The sequence below is a fragment of the Sipha flava genome, unplaced genomic scaffold (genome assembly GCF_003268045.1).
Source record: "Sipha flava isolate LNK unplaced genomic scaffold, YSA_version1 299_pilon_pilon, whole genome shotgun sequence".
NCBI lineage: Eukaryota > Metazoa > Arthropoda > Insecta > Hemiptera > Aphididae > Sipha > Sipha flava.
In genome coordinates this window covers 1,160,500-1,184,215 of record NW_020272971.1, presented here as the reverse complement: position 1 = coordinate 1,184,215, position 23,716 = coordinate 1,160,500, and the positions used below count along the sequence as shown (strand labels likewise).

At 29.4% G+C, this 23,716-nt stretch overlaps 1 protein-coding gene across 2 annotated transcripts; it reads left to right on the top strand.

Moving 5' to 3' along the window:
• The first annotated feature begins 15 nt into the window (after nucleotides 1-15).
• Nucleotides 16-22,742, top strand: LOC112685970 (synaptic vesicle glycoprotein 2A-like). 2 transcript variants are annotated; one of them, XM_025558044.1, is made up of 12 exons: nucleotides 16-302; nucleotides 1,441-1,503; nucleotides 10,492-10,653; nucleotides 10,725-10,887; nucleotides 10,964-11,082; nucleotides 12,561-12,796; nucleotides 18,749-18,906; nucleotides 19,045-19,307; nucleotides 19,462-19,621; nucleotides 19,691-19,818; nucleotides 20,986-21,057; nucleotides 22,621-22,741. In XM_025558044.1, exons 2-11 carry the CDS (start codon nucleotides 1,497-1,499, stop codon nucleotides 21,042-21,044), a joined length of 1,455 nt encoding a protein of 484 aa, XP_025413829.1. In that variant the 5' UTR covers nucleotides 16-302; nucleotides 1,441-1,496; the 3' UTR covers nucleotides 21,045-21,057; nucleotides 22,621-22,741. The 2 variants fall into 2 exon arrangements, with proteins under 2 accessions (XP_025413829.1, XP_025413828.1); XM_025558043.1 differs by lacking the exon at nucleotides 16-302 and adding an exon at nucleotides 1,149-1,344 and having other exon boundaries at nucleotides 22,621-22,742.
• The last annotated feature ends 974 nt before the right edge of the window (nucleotides 22,743-23,716 follow it).

Here is a 23,716-nt window from a genome sequence, read left to right as displayed (position 1 = left end):
TGAGTTTTTTTTTTTATGACCATGTAGCCGCGAAAATACGGAATAAATAATTAATTTTTAATTAATTATTCTTGATAAATCTGTTACGTGATTTGGTGGATGTCGGTTGCGGATTGGCGTAGAACTCCACGACCCGTTTAAGTTAATGATTTTCAAATAGTGTTTGTCTTAATAGCATTTCTAAACGACAAATGACACTGTGACGAACAACTTGTGAATCGTGTGATTCAAATTCACCATGCCCACGAAGCCGCCACAGCGTGTGACTAATAATTCGGATCTATTCATCACGCTCACTTGATGTACGAATTGTTCTTTTATTATAAAAATAATTATTAAATATATAATGATGAAAAAAACGATAAACGCCCGATATGTTTGGTAACCATTTAGATTAATTTTTGATGAGATCAAACGTTTTAATCGTTTCATCTTGCCTATCAAATGTTTGTGCAACGTCAAATCAACCAAATGCACATTTTGACTCGTGCACTCGTAGAAGATCGTAACCGATTTTTGTTGTTTTCGTCCTTTACTCGTGCAACATAGTACCTATAATAGTAAAAATTACCCACGTGTTGTTCATCAGCACGATTGATATATTGGTGCGATAAAGATTACGAAAACAGAATCAATACCGGCATGAAGTCTGGTCGAGATTGATCGAGCTAATTTTCGTTAGTTTTTCAACACATATCTGTTTTGAATCCCATTAAGAGTTCAATTTTTAATTTTATTAACTATTAACAAAGTTTAAATGACGTCCATATTTTGGTCAACCGACTCAAGTTCATTTGTTAATCAACTAGGGACCAGAATTCGAGAATCAACTTACGTTATCACTATTAAATCGCACTGTGGGACGTGGGTTTTATTTCCATCAATGAAGTTTGTATCAACTAGTTACCATAACAACGTTATTTTATTACAATATATTTATTTTATTGAGTTTATCACCATATGATTTATAGATAGGGACAATATTTCCAAAGGTTAGTTACATCGTTAGACTATTACCAACTCAATTATTTTTCTTATCGTCGTAAAATATTAATACTTGATATTTCATATTATATGCAGAGCGAAATGTGATAAATATTCGAGTATATTCGCTTATCCCTACTCACCTGTACTGATTAATTCAGCCACTTCAAGTTCAATGGATCATAGAAAATGTGCAAAATAATTTCATGTCGTATCACATGTACTACTCCCGAATAATGAATTAGTTGCCGTTTGTTTTCAACTGGGACAACTGTGTTTCAGTAGCAGCTTAGTGTTGTTTTTATATTTTAATTCTAATTGTTCCTATATACTTTAAAATGAAAAAAAAAGACTCAAATGGTAAATATGGTTCGAGATTGTCGACCTCAGTAACTGTTTCGAATTGGGGCTTATAACAATTATACAATTTAAGAACATTAATTATTTTTATTTCAGAAATCAATTTCTTGAGTCTTCTCGATAAACCCGTACAACTGGACAAGGCTATAGAAATGGTCGGTAAGTTTATTTGAATTTAATTTAAAATATCAACACCTGCACTACCGTAAGTTAGATTGTGTGGTATCAGTGGCGTTACTGGGTTCTGGGTTAGGGGAGACAAAATTTAAAATAATTAAATTGAACGGTAATATATTGTAAGGTATAAATAAAATAAACACTATTTTTGTAAATACATTATAATAATTGCATAACTTGTTATTTACTTATTTATCGCTATGTATGTTAAATCTATTTTATATTTTTTTTGTTTCTGCGAAAACACCGATAACTTGGTCGATAAATGTAGGATCTGTACCTAGGTCTTTTAACATTTTTCTTTCGGGGACCAGGGTATTTAATCGCAATATCCATAATACGAATATTATTCAACACAAGCTACGAAAAAAATATTAAAATACAAGTGTACTTCCCATAGGCGAATATCAGGAGGGACTTGGGGGGGGGGGGCTTAAGCCCCCACATAATGTTAACGTCAAAATAAAAAATTATGTGTTTCAATATTTGATAATTATAATTTTTATTTTATTTTGTTGAGATACGAGAATGGTCTGGAATATTCACGGCTTATCGTTGTTGGGAAAATCATATTTTGTTGGTATATATTGATAATCGCGAATATTCTAGAACTTGTTTGCGATACCTGTAAAGTTATAAATACGCAAGCTCCAAACCTCCACAGAATTAATGTCGATTACGTTTTTGGAGCGTATACGGTGATGGCCTTTATTTTTATTTTTTTGTTTTTAATACCTACCCGTGGTTTTCCGTAAGTGCGTGCTAAACAAAAAAACAATATACTTTCATATTATTTGTGTGAATTGTGTATTTATATGAATTAATCAATTCATTTTAAATTATAAATTATAATTAATTCAATTACGGCTAAAAGAATGTTTGATGTCTTTAATATTAAAAAATAAATATTAGTTATTACTAATTCCTCGTCAACAACAACACTAGAATCTGAAAATGAAGATTTAAATATTGGTTTAGAAAAATAAATTTCTAAATCTATTAATACTGAAACTAATGTTAATATATTTGCACAAAAAAATAGACGTATACAATTAAAATAAAAATAATTTAGTAGCTATTCAATATTTTATTTTTTCATGTTCCTATTACCAATATATATATTTGGTGCCTCAGTTAGAATCAAGTAGGAGTAGCCTCTATAGTTAGTAGGCGGAAGTGTCGGAAGCGACTAAAAATATTTGTTACCGCTGATGAATAAGACAAAAATGTTAAGCCTTCCCATAGATGAAACCAAATATCCGCCTATGGCACTTCCACTTTTCAATAGGTACATCATTAATCGTTACGGCAATGAAATAAAGAAAGTGCGTATGTTTGGGAAATTACCATTTACGGTGATAGCCTATCTATAGATGTATAATTCTCGATTAAATTATTCATGAAACATGACTCTTTAGTTACATGCACGCGGAACCCTTGCTTTCATCACGTACCACACCACGCGACCATAGGTATGAGTCTCAACGAGCTTATCTTGGTTGTTAGGACTTCTTGCACCACAGCATCTATACATATATATGTAAAATATATCAGAACCGCTGAAGCTATGAGTTTGAGATTTGGTCAGTTTCGTTTTATGACGTAGACACGTAAAATTCGTCCGCTAAAAGGATGAAAAGGGAGTTCAGTTTGATACCAATGTCGATTAACTAGTTACGACATGACACGACATCAAACATTTTCTGCCGGACTCATGTAATCCCTATAACTAACATAACTTGAGTAATTCACGAGCGACAAGGTTTTTAAAAAAAAAAAAAAAATTTAATTGAAAATGGAAGAATAGAGGCGACTATTATCATTATCAGATTTTTTAGTTAGCATCTATCTAACCCGCATTACTTAGTAGCCATCGAAAAAAATTTAATTTACTTTATATTGTCATATAATTTCAAAAAATATTCCTACGTACTGTTTGACTTAGAAAATGTAAGTATTATATAGAAATATACGTGTACTATACATCAATGGTTTTCAACCTTTATCGAATTGCGACCCCCAATTTTTATTTTTTTTTATTTTTTAATGTGACTCCTACGAATAATTATTAATGGATTATGATATTTTTTTTATTACGCATAACTAAATAAATAAAAAAAAATGTTTGTAATATGCAAATGTATGTTAACAATGTTCTTGTTTTAATGGGAAACTTGTGCTTGAATTTTTGGAATGATAATTTTCCTATTAGGTTTTATTAGTTATAGCAATAAATGCTACACTTAAATTTGATTTTAACTAAACTTATCGATAAATATTATATTTATAACTAAAATTATTGGAATACACGTATTACCGTACGAGTGTAAAAATAACCAGATGTTAAATCCAATTAAGATCAGTGACCATAATCGCTTTAAGTTAAAAATCTGTTAACAGATAAGATTAAGTTATACGCTAATTTATTCGATGTTATTGTCCATTCGTAATAATTAATACATTTTGAAATTCATAACCATTTGTTCATTATTTTTGAGAACCCCTGAACTATCTTTTTCGACCCCTAAAGAGGATCGCGACCCTTAGGTTGAAAATCACTGTTATGTACCTCCCTGACAAAATTCTTGGAGGCGCCCGTGTATACAATCGTACACAAGCGAATAAATAATGAAAGGATACATTTTATAATTCAAACATATAGTACTCCAGGACCATATAATATTTCTGATCTCTCCCTACACTTACAATAATAATATTATAAATGTTTATTTTATTGATCATTCATATTTTAAGTGCATAAAATAATGTTTACTTCAGCGAATAACATTTTTTTTACACAAACCCAATGAGAAACGACAATACAAAATTTTTCGGTTGCCTATTCACTCTAAACCGACAATGGGCGAACCGACACAGTCACCGACTGACCCAGGCCCGGATTAACACTATCGTAGGCCCTAGGTCCCTAGTCCTTGCAAGGCCGTTATCCTGTATTAAATGGTTAAGAAACCTCTTTGGGAAAGGAAGTGTTGAATCTCATGCAGTGTTAAGCTTTTAAAAACAATAATATTTACAACATAAAAATCAAATCTAAACTTTTATATGATAGCTATTATACATTTTTATATGATAAAAGTTTTAAAAAATGTTAAAAAAAATTAATTTTAATCCAAAACATTTATAATATAAATTGTCAACAAATTTTTTATACCAATTTGCATACTACAAAAAAATCGTAGCCACACATTTTCGTAGGCCCTAGGCACAGTGTTTATAGTGCATATGCGCTAATACGGCCCTGGACGGACCGATGAAACATTCTTCTCGAGAATGATGGGTTGGTCGGTCAATGCTGGTGCGGTGTCGGTCGTGTCGGTGTGAATATCATGATAGAAATACGTGTTACAGTATTTTGTCGTGTCGTACCAATGTGAATCAAACTCAACGCCTGTACGTCTAATCAACACTTAGGTGGTTTTTTTCAATTTTAAAATAATCACGGGCTGCACGTGGCAGAATAGATAATTATTATCGTACTTTTCACGGTCGACGACGCACATCGGGTACATGGCCGTTTCCAACAGTAAACGGTAGTAGAGGTAGGCACGTCGTCATACACTCGCACATGGATTTATAGTTTTAAGCAAACGATTTCACTCTGCAAGCGTGAACAAACAATATCATTAATAAATTGTATTTATACGAATAAATTAGATTTGAATTGTTGTATTTAATTGTTTTAGTATACACACAGTACCGTAACTAAACCACTCGAGGCCCGTGTGCGAATCAATACGTTGAGCCCCCCCCCCCCCCTAACCACCGGTTGTTTTTGAACATTTGACCTTTTGAGGCCCCATAATATACATAGTTCGAGGCCCAGGGTCCGTGGGCATGCAACCCTCTGCACACTCGGTTTTTACGGCACTGTATAGTACACATTGTATAACATCTTCGAATTGTGTAATACTTGCACGATGACGTTTCAATGGTCATACTAAGCACCTCCCTGTAAATACCAATTACTTAAATACTGTGTCAATCGTAAACGGAGTCCACGAAAGTTATTTAAATAAAACGTACTTATTATTTAACCGAGTGGTTTCGCCGCATCAAACCCATTATAAAAACCGATAATGAAGTAAAAAGGAGCTTGTCTGTTGTTCTTAATATCAATAAACAAATATTGTAGGATTTACAATGGAATTTACAAAACGATGATTGTATATTTTTTTTTTTTTTTTTTTATTTGCCTATACTAACCTAACCTGACATAAAGATAAGCAATTATTTTCACGGACGTTATATACATAGTATAAGCATAGTATATAGCTAGTATAAGCTGAATTACCCAGATTATATATATATATACATGTATTTACTTCTATGATTAATAGAGTAATGATAAACAGAATTAAATTATAGGATTATAAAAATTTAAATGTAAATTACTAGTTTATTTACAATATACAAAATAAACATGCAACCAAAAACTGAGTAGACAACCGGCGCGGATACAAGGGAGGCTCTGGGATCCCCTTTTAGATATTAGGTAGAACTATATCGGACGTAGATACTTAAAATATTTTTATAAAATTAGACATAAGAAAGACTTCATCCAAATCGACATGCGCAACGAATTATGGCAGTAACTCACTTTACTAGCAACCCCCTTTTTTCATTTCCAGATCCGCGTTCGGTAGACAATATCTCATTGTCTCACAAATAGCTTCGCCCCACTGTACGGTATATTTTAGTTATATTTCTTAAACGCACATTTTTTTTTTCAATAATTTATACAACATTCAACAACATGAGATTAAAGTATTAGCGACGTAAAATAAAAATAGTAAAACTTTACGAGAATAAAATCACGTGGTACCTCAAACAGACGATTTTTATATTCTCTCATACCATGTTATCAAAGTGACAACAACAACAAAAATAACAACAATGATAATCAAGCTACATAACACAACAGTAATGTACTGATCTCAACGACGTATTATCTTCTTCGAGGGCTATCGTCAGTTCTATCGCTATAATAGTTTTCCATAGCTTTTTTTATTGCACGGTACAAATTCGCAAAGTTCCCTGATTCGTATAAATACGATGCTAGACCAGTATTTTGACTTAAACTGACCATTTAAAAAATATATGTTCAGTGTATTATAGTTTTTAATACTAACCGATCCAAAAAAAAAAATCATACAACCATATCTAAAGTATGATACTTAAGCGTTTTGTAAAGAAGAAAGAAAATGGTTCGTTTTCGAAAAGTTAATGTTTCTGAAAACGATATTCATATTTTATACACATAATGTGTAATAACACGTAAACAAAATATTTTTTCGAAGTTTATTAATACATAATATAAAAACATATTTAATTGTATGAAAATCAAATCAATTCACATCGCACTCGAAAAACTAATCGTATAGCCTGTGCATATCGTAACATAGGAATTCTATAAATGTTAAATTAGCTTAACTATTCATTACATAACATAGATACAATGCTATTCGATTCGATTTCGGTTTTTAATCAGTCAAATATTCAATTTATCGGTATTGGTTGGACGGTAGATACATATTATTACGATAATACATGTACAACATGACTTACAAATTACGTAATTTACTAATTAAAAACAATATTATTTATCATTAATTACATTAGTTATTACATTGTACAGTATGATTAGTTTAGTAACGCAATTAAAATTTATTTTGAGTGAGGGGTGGTTATACATAGTTCATTATATACAGGGGAAACTGCACAGTTTATTGATATTTTATATATTAAAAAAATATCCCAACAAAACATTTTCAGCGCATTTTTATTTTAAATTGACGGTCGAAGTTACCTCTGAAATACTGATCATTTAAAACAATTATTTTTGGTGCAGAGGGTTGGATATTTAAAACTCCTAAACATAACCCTTGAGCCACGGTTGATTAGACCAATTTAACTGAGAAAAAATTTGAAAGAAAATGGCTATAAAAAGAATTATTGTATTCAAAACAACTGTGTTAACTAAGCTTAAATATTTCGTGGGCATTATAATAACCATTGAGGTTCGATCCCAAGGCGCGTGATGCGGTACAATACACGCGCGCAGTGGTGGTTAGGTGCTTGGTGTTATGGTGTTAATGTTGGTGCTTGGGGGTGCTTATCACATCCCAAACTGATTTTAGCATCCTTCAGTTAATTTCTTCGGAAATTGATATGAATTAGTTAATAGATGTATTTTCTAAAAAAAAATCAATTTGTAAAATAAACACATTATGAACATAATTGAGAAAATGGTAAATAACAAAAAATTATAATACCATTTAAAGGTATTTTAAGAAAGTATTGTTGAACTACTTATTTACTTTGATAGCAGAAAGCTAAGTTTCCCCTAGTTTTTTATCTGGATCCGCCACTGTACACGTGTCGTGGGATGGTGTTGCGCGGCGCGGCAGCGCGTCCTTTCCTGATGATTGTTGGTATCTGTGACACGCGCCAAAGAAAATGTATGTATGTAAACCAGTGCTTCTAACCTTTTTCAAACTGCCGTCCTCTCAAGAAGCAAAATATTTTTCAACGCAGCCCTTTAATTTTATTAAAATAAAAATAGTATACATGAAATATTTATAATTGAATAATAAATAATATATATATATATCTAAATATAATAAAAATTAAATGTAAAATGTATGTTTAAATATAATTTAAATGTTTTGTAATGTATTGATCAGTGAGATAGTTGTGTTTGGTGATTCAAAGCCAATTTTTTTACGTTTGGTTCAAAGTTTGTGAGATGAAGGCGTAAGTCTCCTCTTTTGATGATGTCGAGTCGATTTCTTTTTTTCGTTATTAAACCCATTATCGCATTGAATCCTTCCTCAACAAGGTAAGAGTAAGGGAAAGCAATTAATAATTTTTGTACGATATTTCACAGTCCAGGTTAGATTCGACTGATAGTAGACTGGAGCCAAAATTCAGATAAGCTTAATGTATTGCTTTGAACGGAAAAAAAGTTCACCACCCCCTAATCGCCCGAAACGAGCTCACCATCCTTCGGTACTCCCGAAGCATCCGATTTGGATCCCGAGTGATAGGGTCTAATCGCAGGTAGTGTACCAGTTGAATCCCGGATTTTTATAGGTACTACACTAGTTCCTGAATATTTTTTGGTAAGTACTTCATTATACTAACAGATTTAAGACTGTCTATGATCTATTTAGATGACAGGTATGGTTAAAAATGTTTTTTATATTTTTTTTTGTTTTTTAGTTTCTTTTCCATTAAAATATAAATTATTACAATTGTGTTGGTAAAAATATTAAAAATGTTAAAATCAAGTATAAAAATACATATTATATAATATAATTATAGCTATGTAGGTAAATTAAAAAATATTAAAAATTTTAAAATCATTATATAATATAAATAAAAATGAATGTAAAAGAAACTAAAAAACAAAACTATAAAATACATTTTTTGCCATACCTGTGGTCTAAATAGATCATAGATAGTCCTAAGTCTGTTAAAATGGGAAGGAAAATGTTAGTATAATGTAGTACTTACCAAAAAATATTCAGGAACTAGTGTATACCTAAAATAATTCAGGACCCAACTAGTGTAGTACCTATAAAAATCCGGGACTTAACCAGTGAAGTACCTATAAAAATCCGGGACCCAACTAGTGTAGTAATTTGAAATTCGGCACTCAATTCGGATGCAGCCGGTACTCCTTCGAGACTAGATAAATTGAGTCCGCGATATTTTGTATACACTTTAGAAGTGGTAAATTGAGATCCGGGGAAAAAAAATATTTAGTAAGTTGAGTCCCGGGGAAAAAAAGGTAGTAGGTAAATTGAGTCCCCATTACTAACTATACTACCTCATCGTAGTCGTTTTACTAATGACAATTCACACTGTTTCTATCGGTTACCGATTCCATTGTGATCAAATAACTTCGTAACGTCGTAACTTTGATTATGTCTAATTAAGATACGTATATAGGCATATACGTATATTAGTTTGTCGTATATCATGTGTCAGTTATCAGTTAACACCCAATATTGATGATAGTTTTTATGATTACACACAGACACCAGTGTACGAAATCTGAGCATTTTCACTATATTTTTCGTAGCGTGCATTGCGTACTGTACATCGATTTAAGTTTGTTAAATCCATATATTTTAAGTTTTTACTGAAAATGTAATAAAAAACACAATAATATTAAAATTGACTTTTAATAAAATTTATTAGATATTTAAAAAAAAAATTGTCTACCTTGGACTTAACCAACTACCTTTTTTTCCCCGGAACCCAACTTATCTACTGCCTTTCTTTTCTCGAGACCCAACTTTACCTGTAGGTAAGTATACTGCCTTTATTTTCCCGGGACCAAATATACTGAGAAAAGGTTATATAGGACCCAATTTACCAACTCCCACTCCTTCACAGCCAACCGGGGGGCAATATCGCCACCGTTGAGAAGGACTGATGTAAACGATCGGTAAGTGCGCCGTGGGATCGCATCTTCACTCTGCGAACTCCGTTTATAACCGTAAATTATAGATTATTTTAATATTCGATGCATTGACTAAACTTAATAATTACTTTTCGTGTTTAATAATTAAATAATAAGCGATTTATTTTAAGATTTAATTAATTGATTTATTTATGAACTAATTAATTATATATAACGTAATCAATCCGATTATTTTCTTGCTATTCATGTATTAATGTAATATGATTAAAATAAGGAATACGTTTTTAACTGAACCTGTAAACAAAAATAGTTTGAGTATTATTTAATATGCTGTATGACCGATAAAATATATCTTATCAGGACTTCAATCGTAGTTAAACTGAATAATTAAAATAAATTACAAGTACAAAGCAATAAAAGAGTATTTAAATAATTATTTATAATTTAATTCGAGGAATCAAGTATTTAACTTGTTTGTCAAACAAAAATAATAATAAAATAAAACATTTCATTGCCAGGAATCGGAAGGTTTCACCACTGTTTATTATCAATCTGCGGATCACTTTATTTGGCAAACGCCATTAGCGTAACGTCGTTGTCATTAGTTTTGCCGTTAGCTCAATGCGATTTTCATATGACTTCTGCACACAAAGGTGTTTTAAATGGAGCTTTAATGACGGGTAAACGAAAAGTTATACGTTAAGTCAGGCTTATAGTAATTTGTTCTACAGTTTTATGTTTATTTTTCCAGGAATGGTGGTGGGATCTTTTATTTGGGGTTACGTGGCAGATACCAAAGGCCGAAGATATACACTGGTCGTCAGTATACTCATGGACGGTATATGTAATCTGTTTTCAAGCGTGTCTCAGGTGTATCCGATATTTTTAATGTGCAGACTGTTAAGCGGATTCGGGTACAGGAAATATTTTTATCACCGATGTTAGAGCCGTTTCATGTTTTACAAATAATTGTTCAACCATTTATTACAGATTGTCCAGTATACCAATTATGTACTTATATCTCGTCGAGTTCCTCGACGCCAAGTACCGCGAACGGTATTTAGCATGGATGGGCATATTTTGGTCAATCGGATTGATTATACTTCCATGTTAGCATCGTAGTTATATTTAAATCGTTAAGGTATTAATCGTAGCGAACAAAATGTTGTTGCGCCCATCGAAATACAAATTATTCGTTTTTAACCGTTAATACTAATCTATATTCGTACGATGGTCGTATTGATTTCCATATATGTACTCGTACTAGTACGCGTAATCTATGTGGATCCTTGATTGACAAAACGAATATTATTATAGCCCTTGGGTAATTAACAGCTGGCATATAAAAATAACATCATTCTTTATTGCACCATTGCCACCGAACAACTTAATTGTTGAGAAAACACCAACAAATAATTTTTTTTATCGTGTTAAACGGTGTGTGATAAATCTTTAAACTTGAAAACGATTTGTACGCAAATCCAATAGAGGATTTAATCAAGAGCAACGAGTACTATGTGTTCCCGATTAGTCTTAAATTATCACCAATTACTATGAGTAAATGTCAAAGCAAATATACATTTAATTGATAAATATTATTTGTCGTTGATATTCTGATTAAAATAATTTTCTTCAATAGATATAGTATGACGTTACGGTATTATGAACAGTGTTGGACATTAACATAATGGAAATTAACACCATTGCTTTTATAGTTATGCATTATGTGATTTCATTTCTACTTATACTGTGCAACGAACACATGGCCGTATCCAGTTTTTATTTTTTTTTTTTTTTGCGGGGGTTCATTTTAATATAAAACTATAACGTAATTTTCAATAATTTTAATTAAATATAACCATATCATTGTTGTAGGTACAAATACAAATTTACTTTTTTAATTATTGTTCAAAATAATACGCTCGTCTACCACAGTTAGAATTAAATATTATCGACGTCTTCTGATAAGATACACTAACAAAATACGAAGAATAGGTACTAAAAATAACGATATTAAACTTGTCACTAAACATTTATTTATTGACGCGTCCATAAACCTCGATAACGATAACATCACATATTATATTTATTATAATTGTATTCTATTTTTGGCTTCAAAAGCAAAAAAAAAATATCCAAATATAAATTATTTTTTTTATTTTTACGATTTTCAGGATTATCAAAGAAAGTCAATACAAATGTTTTTCAATGTAATTTCGGGGGGGGGGGGGATTGAACCTGGAAAACTCCCACTGAATACGGCTACGAACAAACATGTAATGGAAATAGTTTTACGTAAGTGATTTGTCTGAAATAACGCGTTCACAAATAGGTATCTACGATCCGACAAATTTTCCAACAAAAATATATTGTTAAAACATTGATCCGTATTATATTTAATAGTTATTGCATTCAAATTTTAGTCGAGTAAAGTAAAATGTAAATTCATTACATTTAAATAATAAAAAACAAATTAATTCGATTGTTAATATTTTGAGTAACTAATCCGACACTGATCATAACCCAACGTACTCGTGTACACAAATTTTAATATATTAGTAGGATGTAATGCGTTTTTATGATCCAGGTATGGCGTGGATAATCATGTTGTACCCGTTTAGAATCGAAAACGAATACTTTTTATTTAAAACGTGGAATATGTTAGTAATCATATGCTCATTGCCGAGTATGTTATTGGCGTTCTTGTTGACGAGGATGCCGGAAAGTCCAAAATTCTTGCTCGCCAAAGGTAAACATGACGAGGCGATCGATTGTTTGAGAACTATGTACAGATGGAACAACAAATCGGATGATAAATTTCCCGTGAGTAATGAGTAAAATTTTACATTTTGTAATCCATTTACGTAAAGCATACACTTTAACAGGACTTTATTGGTTGTTAAATTTAAAATTAATAAAAAAATTTTCGTCGTCAGGCAAATTTGATCAATGGAAGCATGTTATGAATGTGCCGAAAATTTGACTATCGACAACCGGAATAGAGATCTTGTCGAAAACATTAAAAGCAGAATCGAATTACCAGAGAGTAACACTAAAAACAGGGCCGCCCTTAGAATCTTAAGGAATAGGCAGAGACATATTTAGAGTTTTGACACCCCAGATAAAGTTTTATTGCCACCCCTACACACGTTTTATACGATTTTTCAAGAAAGATAATATTTATTATCTATGGATTTTACACGGTCAACTTTTTATAATATTATTATGAAAATAAAAATTTCTATATGGTCGTTATACAAAATTTTTAATTATTATAATTTTTTGATTGACGAATTAATGATGGATGATGGATTATGGTCACAAAAAAAAAAAAAAATGTTGTTTCCTCCAATTCCAAAAAAATTTTACATCCACCCCGATGGTACCCCTATCCCCCCTAAATACGTCCATGGGAATAGGGTCAAAAATCTTGACGGGGCCCATACATGTTACATATGTTATGTACGTTATTTAATATAAATTAAACTATAAATAAAATTATTCAATTTATTGTGTTCATTTATTTTTGGAATAAATATTATTTAATATTATTAGTTATTATATTTTAAAAGTTGCATAACAAAACTAAAATCAAATTATGCACGTACATATTTTAATTATATATACATTTGTAGAGAAAATAAGTATAATGACCAATACAATTAGTAAAAAATATTTTTATTTTCAAATAATTAATACAAATATAATTTATAAAATGGTTACTATTTTTTTTTAATTATTAAAAATACTTTTATTACAATAAATGTCATTTAAATTCAATTAAAGAAATTTAAAAAACTACTATGTGCCTATATAATATCAACAGTTAAAAAAAATTTATTTTTCTAGCTTTTATTTCAGAAAAAAGTTTATTAAATTACTGTATTCTAAATGCTCACATAAATCACATTTAACAGATAAAATTACTAAATTCGGCAATCTTTCTCGAGTCATTGTTGTTCTCATTTAGTTTTTGATGATCTTTATTTTTAAAAGCTTCTTTTAGTTGTTACAATAGTCACTAGCATGGTAAAAAGAATCGTTAAAGAAATAACAGTCAAATTTGGAAATGAATTACGGATTTTAAAAATTTGTAAGCACTGAATTGGTATATTGTTTGAAGAATCAATTATGTTGCAAAATATTTTTATTCCATTGTATAAGTTTATTCCGTTTCTATTGTAAATATATCGTAAATAAATATCAAAGTCCAATGCTTTTCTAAATCTTTTTTTTACATATATTTCAGAGGTTTTACAGTTTTACAATGTATAAAAACCAAAATTTTCAAAATGATCTGATAATTTATTTAAATCGTTCTTCAATTTATGTAATAATGGCTTTATATTAATTGCGCCGAAAATTGCAGGTAAAAACAGAAAAATTATAGGATGGAAAAAAGGTATACATATATTGCGCCGCTATAAAAAAGATATAATTTATAGGTATATGTCTATTGTGCCGATCGATATTCGAGCAGTGGCGTATTTGAGGGGAGGCGATGGAGGCAATCCCCCCCTCCGAGAATTTCTAGATCAATACAATTTTTATATAAGTAATGGGTATTTTATTAAGAAACAAAAATTATGATTTATTTTATATTAATACTACATTTGAAAACGTTTCAAATTTTACACTAATTTAAATAACGTAAAACGCTAAATTTTTCATAACGTTTTAATTCTCAATAACGGTAAACAGAAAATTTTTTAAACGTTTAAATTTGTATAACGTTTAAACGCTTAAATTGGATAACGTTTAAATTATTTATAGCGTTAAACGCTCAAATGCTTATAACGTTTATATGTCCCATAACGATAAATAATATATATTATTTTGATTGAAGACCCAGTCCATACTTAGTGAAAAATTAGATAATACACAAGCGAAACTTTCAAAATATAGATAGATGTTAAAAAAGAACTACACAAAAGACCATTCTAAGTGGATCCGGCATTAGATTAAAAAAAAAAAAACACAAATATTAAGGATTCGCCTGATGAAAACATTACCAAAAATTTTACTTGTAAATTTTGAGCCTGAATTAAAAAAAAAGTCGCTCCTCCTAAAAATTAGTCTAAATACGCTGTATTCAAGTTAATACATTTTGTGATTACCTCATTGATACATATATTGATAAAAATGCAACTTTTCCCCCGTATCTTTGGTCATCGTGTAAAATATCAGGCGAAAGAACAACAAATGCCTGTGAGGCATTTCACTCAACGTTTAGGAAATATTTTTATTTACCCCAACCAAATATTTTTGTTTTTTATGAAGTTTTAAAAATAATGTAACGCAACAATCATAATACGTATTTTCTTAGTTATCACAAGTAGACCAAACTCTACATTTATGACAAACAAATAAATAGTAAAATAGACATAACTAATTTTAATATTAGACTTAAGTACTTTTCAAAATGTGTAGGATTAGTCTAAATATATATATAATTTACTATTAGTGTAAATACCAAGTATGTAGAATGATAAGTTTGATTTTAATTTTAATTTTGTTTTTAGCCATTATGATTTTTACTTGTACTGTATAGTTGTTATACCGGCGCAATAGATGTGTACCTTTTAAATACACCTTTTTTATACCAGCGCAATAGATGTATACCTTTTTAATATACCCTTTTTTATTGCAGAGACTTATGCTAAACAAAAGTACAAAACTAAATAATATACTTTAATTGGGAAGTATAAAATTAGAAATAATAACAAAAACTAGTATATTTTGATATAAAAAGAAAAATATTTAATTTAAAAAAATTATAAGGTTTTAGACGAATAAAAACGATCTTTTTAGTTATAAAGTTTATAATATAGGCTATATTTTATAATTTATACGTTTATATTTTTCTTTATCAATAATCAATAATTTATTACTTATCACTAACCAGTACGATCAGAATATAACTTCAGAATTCAGAGTTCATAATATGATTAATACAATTTTTAAAAAAATTAAATACACGTAAAGTGGTAAAATAATTTATATTTATTACTTTACCGATAAATTACTTACTTTATAATACTTAACAAAGTAATATTACCGACTTACATCACTACCTATAGTATACACATATATTATAACATGGCTTATATTGGTGCATGAAAGCTGATAACGACGTATGTGGTATTTAAACTGCGTACACTTGACACAATACTACGAGTACTCCAAGTTTTATTTGAATCGATGATTGTAGAAACGTTACGAGTCACATATTTAATGAAATTGAAATATTAGTAAAAACGTATACAGGTACTACAGGTAGTCATGTGTTTCTACTTATATGCGTGTAAAAACGTAAGTGTAAAAAGGTTTTGGAATAATAATGAATAATAATAATCAGTGTTTTTGTACTAAACGTAGAGAAAAGCATGACTCGTATACGTTCTTACTAATATCTGAATTTTATAAAATATGTGACTCGTGACATTTCTGCAATCATCGATTTATTTAAACAGTAGAATGGAAATTATAATTATCATCTACACAATAATTGCTTTGTATGTAAACACATTATATCAAAGGCATCTTATAAAGGGGAAAAAAAGAAATAAGCCCCCTAGATTTTCTGTGTCTATTATATATTTATAAATAACATATTATAAAATTATTAATTTATATAAAATTATAAAATTAATTTATGAATTTATCCCCCGATTAATAATTGCTCATCCCCCCCCCTTTAAGATCGGGTCTGATTAGAGAAATACAGAACAATAACATAAAAATATAATGAGAATTATGAGAAAAATTGAAAATTATGAATTACAAGTATATTTAAATTGGTGTATCACTAAAATTGTGTGCATGTATGGGCGTAGTCTGTTTCGCCCAAATTTTGTTTTTATAAGATTGCTGTTTCGTCCAGTCTAGTTTAAATAAATTTAAAATTAAGTTGGCAATGATTATTTTAAATTAGTTTATAAATATATTATTGTAATATACTTTTATTTTAAATTATATAATATTGTAATATTTGTGTATCATTTAGCGTTATCCAGAGAACACCACGAGGAGGCGATACTCTTTGTTTTCCAAAAAAAAAAATTGTTCAGTTTAGAAAAATGGTACATTTAACAAATTTAAAATTTATTTAAAATTTAAAATTCACAATATTATTAAAAAATCAAATTTACACAATATGTACAAAGAGATATTTCGGTATACGCTTTACAGGTTTTCCTAGATTCTAGATTCGACAGCGACTAGTTTTCTTATGCGTTATTACTTATTTGCAATCGATTTTATTTATTATTATATATAAATTATATATTATAATTAAAATTACTAAAGGTTTTATAATAGTTGTCTTTTCGGAATCTGTTCAAACTTATCATCATACGGGCTTCATCCGATCTAAGTCCGATCTGTGTTCGATCCAATTTTTACTACTCCGAGTCTTTTCCGAGGACTTAGTTCATATATATCTGGGCAGGGTCCATCCCAATTTTTAACATCAAGTTCAACATTACTATCATAGGTGGTTTGACATTTTTCAGTTGGTGATTCAAGCTTAGTTAATACCACCCACTCGCCTACCATAAAGTTATAAAAGGTACAAAAATGTACCTAATTTCTATTAAATTACCAATTGTATATTACCTACCGCTGCTAGTTGCCAAGATCAAGTACCCATCTATTAAAATGACACCAACCCCAAACTTTTTAGTAGTTCAGTGAACCACAAAATTCATAATCAGGCCGCCTCTGGTTGCTATACTTAATTTTAATAGTACACATCCTGCATTCATTGTAGAGTTGTATAGTTCTATAATAATTCTAACCTATAGTTGTAAAGTCATATAAATTTGTATAACTTCTTATAAGCTCAATTAATTGTCCGTTGTTCATCGCGAAATTTGTAAGTGCCGTAAAAACGATTAGATACAACCAGGGGCTTAATTAGGAATTTGTCTTATGAAGAGTGGGGATAAACATTTTTTTTACACACAAAATACTTTAATCTTCAAATATAGTGGTGAGTGGTATCTGGGAGTACTATTTCATCAAAAATCCTTGAACTAATATAAAGTAACACAAAATGTATTAATGATTTTGTATTAATGTATTAATGTATTAAATGTTGGTTTAAAATTCTACACAAATTAGTACCTATATTATATTAAAATAAATTTATAAAAACAAATATATATATAAATCTTTAACTTTAAATGTCAACAACCTTAATTTAATTGTATGAATAAAGTAATATAATATAATATTCATGTATTTTGAATGTATATTGTACAATAAATTAAAATTTAAAATATATTAATTATATTTAATAATTTAAAATTCTATGTTCTTACTTCATGTGAATGTATTTGATTTAATGAATTGTCATTTTCGATTTCTTATTCTGAGCGAAACGGAAATCTTATGATAACAAAATTGGGCCGAAACGAGTATCTAGACAAAACGAGCAGGGTAATTTTGGACGAACGGGTTTCGCCCGCATGGGTCACGAATTGACCCAAGTGCAGTGCCAGATCTAGGGTGGGCTAGAGTGTATGCATTATCGGTATAAAAGTGTGCTTAAGTTTATGAAAAGTAAAAGGTCATGAACATATCCCGTACATCTGTCTACGTAAGGACGCTGGATTTTTATTAGTCTCGGACGTCAAATTTTCTAGATCTGGTACTATCCATGAGACATAGGTTTTCCGTTCCTGACCTCCATAAGACCGAATGTCTTATGAAACGCGATTGTTCAACGTTATTTACATAATATAATAAATCATGCACCTGCCGTTGTTCTAGGTGACCTGTCTACTGCAGACGATGCCGAACCATGTGATCGACAAAGCGAAAAGTAACTTTTTCCACGGCCTTTACAAAAGCACCGTTGAGCTGTTTACGTCCAAGTACAAAGTTATTGCCTGGGTCGTGAGCGTCATACTCTTTTGTTCTTCCACCAGGTAATCAATTTATAATAAAACACGATTGCAATGATTGTAGTGCGAATTTTTTCAAACTATTAACAATAATAATAATGATAGTGAGAAAAACATGATATAAACATGATTGTTCTGTGTATTATATGTATAAACGTGCAGTTACTACATGCTAATAATGTGGTTCCCAGAACTGATGAACAGGTTTCAGTGGTATGAAACATTGAACAAAGATATCCAAATCAAGAAAACCATGTGCGAAATCGTATCTATAGTAGAACCCAACACGAGAATTGTCGAAAAATGCACCGATCATATTGATCAGTCAGTATTCATCAACATCATAATCATCGGCATCGTTTGTGTACTGCCGAACATTATCGTGCCGCTACTTGCCAACAAATTTGGAATCCGGTTTTTCACAGGTTTGTTTTGATTCGTGTGTACTCGGATATAATTTCGATAAATTCAATATGCTGACATCGTATAGGAACAAAAAAAAAAATAAAAATATCACACACACGTATTACTAACACCGCCCTTTAATAATCAACATAATATTTTTCTTTCTGTCAACAGTGGTGAGTTTTGTAGGATCAGCCGTGTCAGCCGCTTGGTTGTACTTCATTACATCATCAACGGAAAACCTTATATTATCTTGCATATTTGAAGCTCTGTCCGGTGCTGGTATCGGTTTGGTATACTGCATCGCTGTTGATTTATTTCCCATAGAATATAAGTAAATATTTCATAAACATATGATCGAAAAAAATCGACTAACTATTGGTTATTTGTTTTCTATCCTCAGTGGCATGGCTACATCTATAGGCACAATGTTTGGTAAATTAGGAGCTCTTATAGGAAATATTCTTACAGGAATTTTTATTGATGTCAATTGTATTGTTCCTATCACCTTTTCTTGTTTGTTTCTAATTAGTAAGTATAAAACATTACAGATTCCAATAATTTTTTATAGATCAAGGTCATAATTTATCGTAATGGTTCATTTTTACGTCTCATTGTCCTGTATATCGAGCATTATTAGGTAAAAAAGTTTAGACTAAATTTTAATAAATTGTACAGGAACGTAAAAAAAAAAAAAAAATTAAAAAATGAAATATTTGATAAATGGTTATAGTTTTTATTTTAAACTTTGAATTTTTGATTTGAAACAAGTTAAAAAAAAATTCTTTAATTAGACTATTAAACGTGACGCTTATAGTAGGAAAAAAAGCTAAAAATCAAGTTATGTGGCTTAACCTTTATTTCAGTGTTTCTCAAAATATGTATTATGGCGACTCACCATTCAAATTTCTTATACTTTGCGATACACCGAAAAAAAAAAATTAAACAAAGATCAAACGAAAACCTTACACGATATAATATACTTGTGTGTTAATATTTTGTTCTGGTTAGAAATAATTGGATTAAAAATTCTTAAGCTCATAAGTTGTACTCTATATAACTTAATATGTTTGCATCATATCAAATATCAATTTACATTTTGTGTCATTCAATATACTACGCGGCCAACTTGGACTTATCCCGCAATATATCAGTGTGTCGCGACATAACGGCTGAGAAACACTGATTTACATCAATGTCGCCTACAATTACTTTATACACCGATTGTTGCTTACACTTTAGACCAATGTCGAATAAAATTCAACGGGATTAAAAAATAATTGGTGTTTACAACTATTTGTGCTATTAACTTTATGGCTTACAATACGTTGACATATAGTTTACAAGTCCGATGTGTTCCCTCTAGACAGTCTAAATCTTGTCACTTACACCATTTATGCTGTCTACAAATTTAATTCCTGGATCTTACGTAAAAACTTTTAGAGAAAAAATCGGCCATTTTTAAGCAACACATTTTCACATTTTTAACAACAGTAATCGCTTGCGCCTTTTAATCATTGATAAACTATTTTTTCTGTTTTTCTATTTTTTTTTTTTTTATTTTATCAAAAGGTTATTTTGATCAATATTGTCTCGAAAAGAGCGTTCTATTTTGCCTATTCATGTTCGATAAAAACTAAAATAATTACTAATCGATTATAATATTCATCGTGTATATATTAATAATGAATTGTTCAGTTTCAGCGTTGTTAATATTAATACTACCAAAACCAGGAAGAACTAACTTTACAATATAACACACGCAATGAAGTACGTTGTTTTATATTATATTTTTATATATGTTATATTTTTTTAATAATTTTCAATAAAAATCAAAATGTAAATTCTGTAATTTTATGTACTGTATTATACATATTTTATATATTAGAAATGTAATATCTTAGAACGGCCCCATTTTTCCACGTCCTGATAAATATTCTATTTAAAACAATTTTAAGTGTCTTAACTTGTATGAAAATATTTTGCAAACGTCTTTAATACATCCTTAAGTCAAGAATTACATCAGTTGGTCAATTTGCAAACATAAAAATAACATATTGGGGTTTTATATTAATGCACTACGGTTATATTTTAAGAAATTTAAATATAATTAAACAATATATTATATAAATATACTAAATATATATAATAGATATAAATTATATTAAAAAATATTAGATAATGAGCAGAAATGTACTAGTAAATATATAAATACTTTTGTACGACAAACAGTTAAGCGTTCGAAACTGTACCGTCCGTACAGATAATATATTTTGAATTTTGATTGTTAGTTTTGTAAGTTTTGCTTTTATCAGAATTATATTTAAAATGTTCACATAACCATATTAGTTACATCATGTACAGATAAGTACTAATTATGGGAATAATATTGCTTATTGATATCAATCCGAATAACAATTTAGAATAATTTGAAATCATATTCAAACTCAGCATAAAATGTTCAAATCATGAAAATGTGTATTTTTGAATGAAGTAATTCAAACTGTTTATTTCTAGTACTTATATGAACAGAAAATATCAAATCAGAAAATAATTTTAAATTAAATGCTGACATTTCATGACTACTAAAATCATGCAAATGGCCAGATATTTTTGTTCCTGTCCAAATTTTAGTCACGATAAAATATTGCCATTTCAAATGAATAATATCTCGTAATATTTTTGCTATATTTCAGTTTTAAGATGTTCAAGGATTCGGTGTTCCGCATTTGTAATGTGTGCACGCGTAATTTTCGCTTCGTTTGCTATTACATTTATGTATACTAAAACTGTAGTTTTTAAATTAAATTTAAAGTGTCGATTCCAAAAAAAAAAAAAATTGTTGTTATAATAATAACCACGCACTTCCCTTCTTTAGGGACTTCCTCTTAACAGGGAAATCAAGCATATCGTGAGTATAACATCATTATATAATGCCTCCCACAAATCCCCGAAATAACGGGTTAACGGATTTACACGGAAAGAGTTTCTCATTTCTCGTACCTACCATTCTACCATTCAAGTCATATAATGATTATTTACATCATGATAATAACTCATTCGTTGTTTTCGAGAATGCATGGTGACTTTTGAAAGCAATAAGCTCTGCTTTTTTTGTTCACACGTGTCGAGATTATTTGGTACGATAATTGGCTTCTAAAAGTATCAACAAATGTACACAGTTTTCCATATCTCTTGGACGTTTATTTTTATCGAACATTCGAAACTTGTACGAATCCGTTCAAGTCGATTATTATGATATATTCTTATTTTGTGGTTTTTTTAAATATATATTTTAATTTAAACTTGTGCTTTTATTTTTTTACTTTTTAGATTGAGTAGTCAACTAATAAAATAAAAACGATGGCAAAATTAATCATGTTTGATCGACTGTTGTGATTAAGTTTATAGAAATTTATCGCAACCAAGAATGCCTATGAGATACAATCAACAAAAATGATAAAAACCGAGACATGTGAAATCTCAATAAAAAAAAAAATTAATAATTCAATTTATTGTTTATGTAAGCACTTGAATATTTTTGATTATTCTGCCAAAAGTATTTAAAAAATGTAAAATTAAAGATCAGTAATGACTAAGATATGGATTATTTAACAATAATAATTTATTTCACATTTAGACCAACGAATATTGTATTATAACTTAAAAAAAAATTTAGAAAAAAATCTCGATTTAAAAATAATAATTCAAGTAAAAAGCAATTATAATATACAATACAAAACAGTATAAATTAAGTTAAACAAAATTAAGCTTAATTTATATCAAGATATGTAAGCCTACTAGTGATGTCAAATAATAAATCTGATAATCTTGGAAGTTCTATGTTTAATTCTGAATCATCCATTACTTTGTCAACTCTAATATACGAAACAAAAATAAAATAATAATTAATAAAATGTACAATACAGAAAATTTATATTATTGTATTTACCCCGATAAAATCGAAACAATTAATAACAAGCCTTTCGTAACAAATTCGTTTAAAAGTATACCAGCCTTATGGCGAATACTTTGGTCTTCATTTAGTGTTATAAGTATCATAGAAGTAACGAATGATACTTGATCATAATGTATCCACGAATTGATATTATTTAACGAATGTATTATTTCCTGTAAATATTTTTAAATAAGTAAACATAAGGTGTAATCAAAAAGTTATTGGTATTATAATGTATAATAATATAAACCGTAATGGTTAAATAATTATAAATTTTAAGATATTTATGTAAAAAAGTACGAAATAGATATTTCAAATTTTAAGTTTCTAATGATCAATATCTAGGATGTTTTAGTAGATTTGTTTGTTGAGTTATAAAAAATGTGGAATAATTATTTATTATTCTTCTTCATATCAATAATCTAATAGGTAGTACTACAATAATCAAAATGTATTCTTTATCTTATTTTA

Excerpts from the sequence above, each read along its gene's own strand:
- LOC112685970 (XM_025558043.1), top strand. The coding sequence starts at position 1,323 with ATGAAAAAAAAAGACTCAAATG. Across the intron at positions 10,654-10,724 it reads AAATGGAGCTTTAATGACGG|GAATGGTGGTGGGATCTTTT; the intron begins GTAAACGAAAAG and ends TTATTTTTCCAG. Across the intron at positions 11,083-12,560 it reads CGGATTGATTATACTTCCAT|GTATGGCGTGGATAATCATG; the intron begins GTTAGCATCGTA and ends TTTATGATCCAG.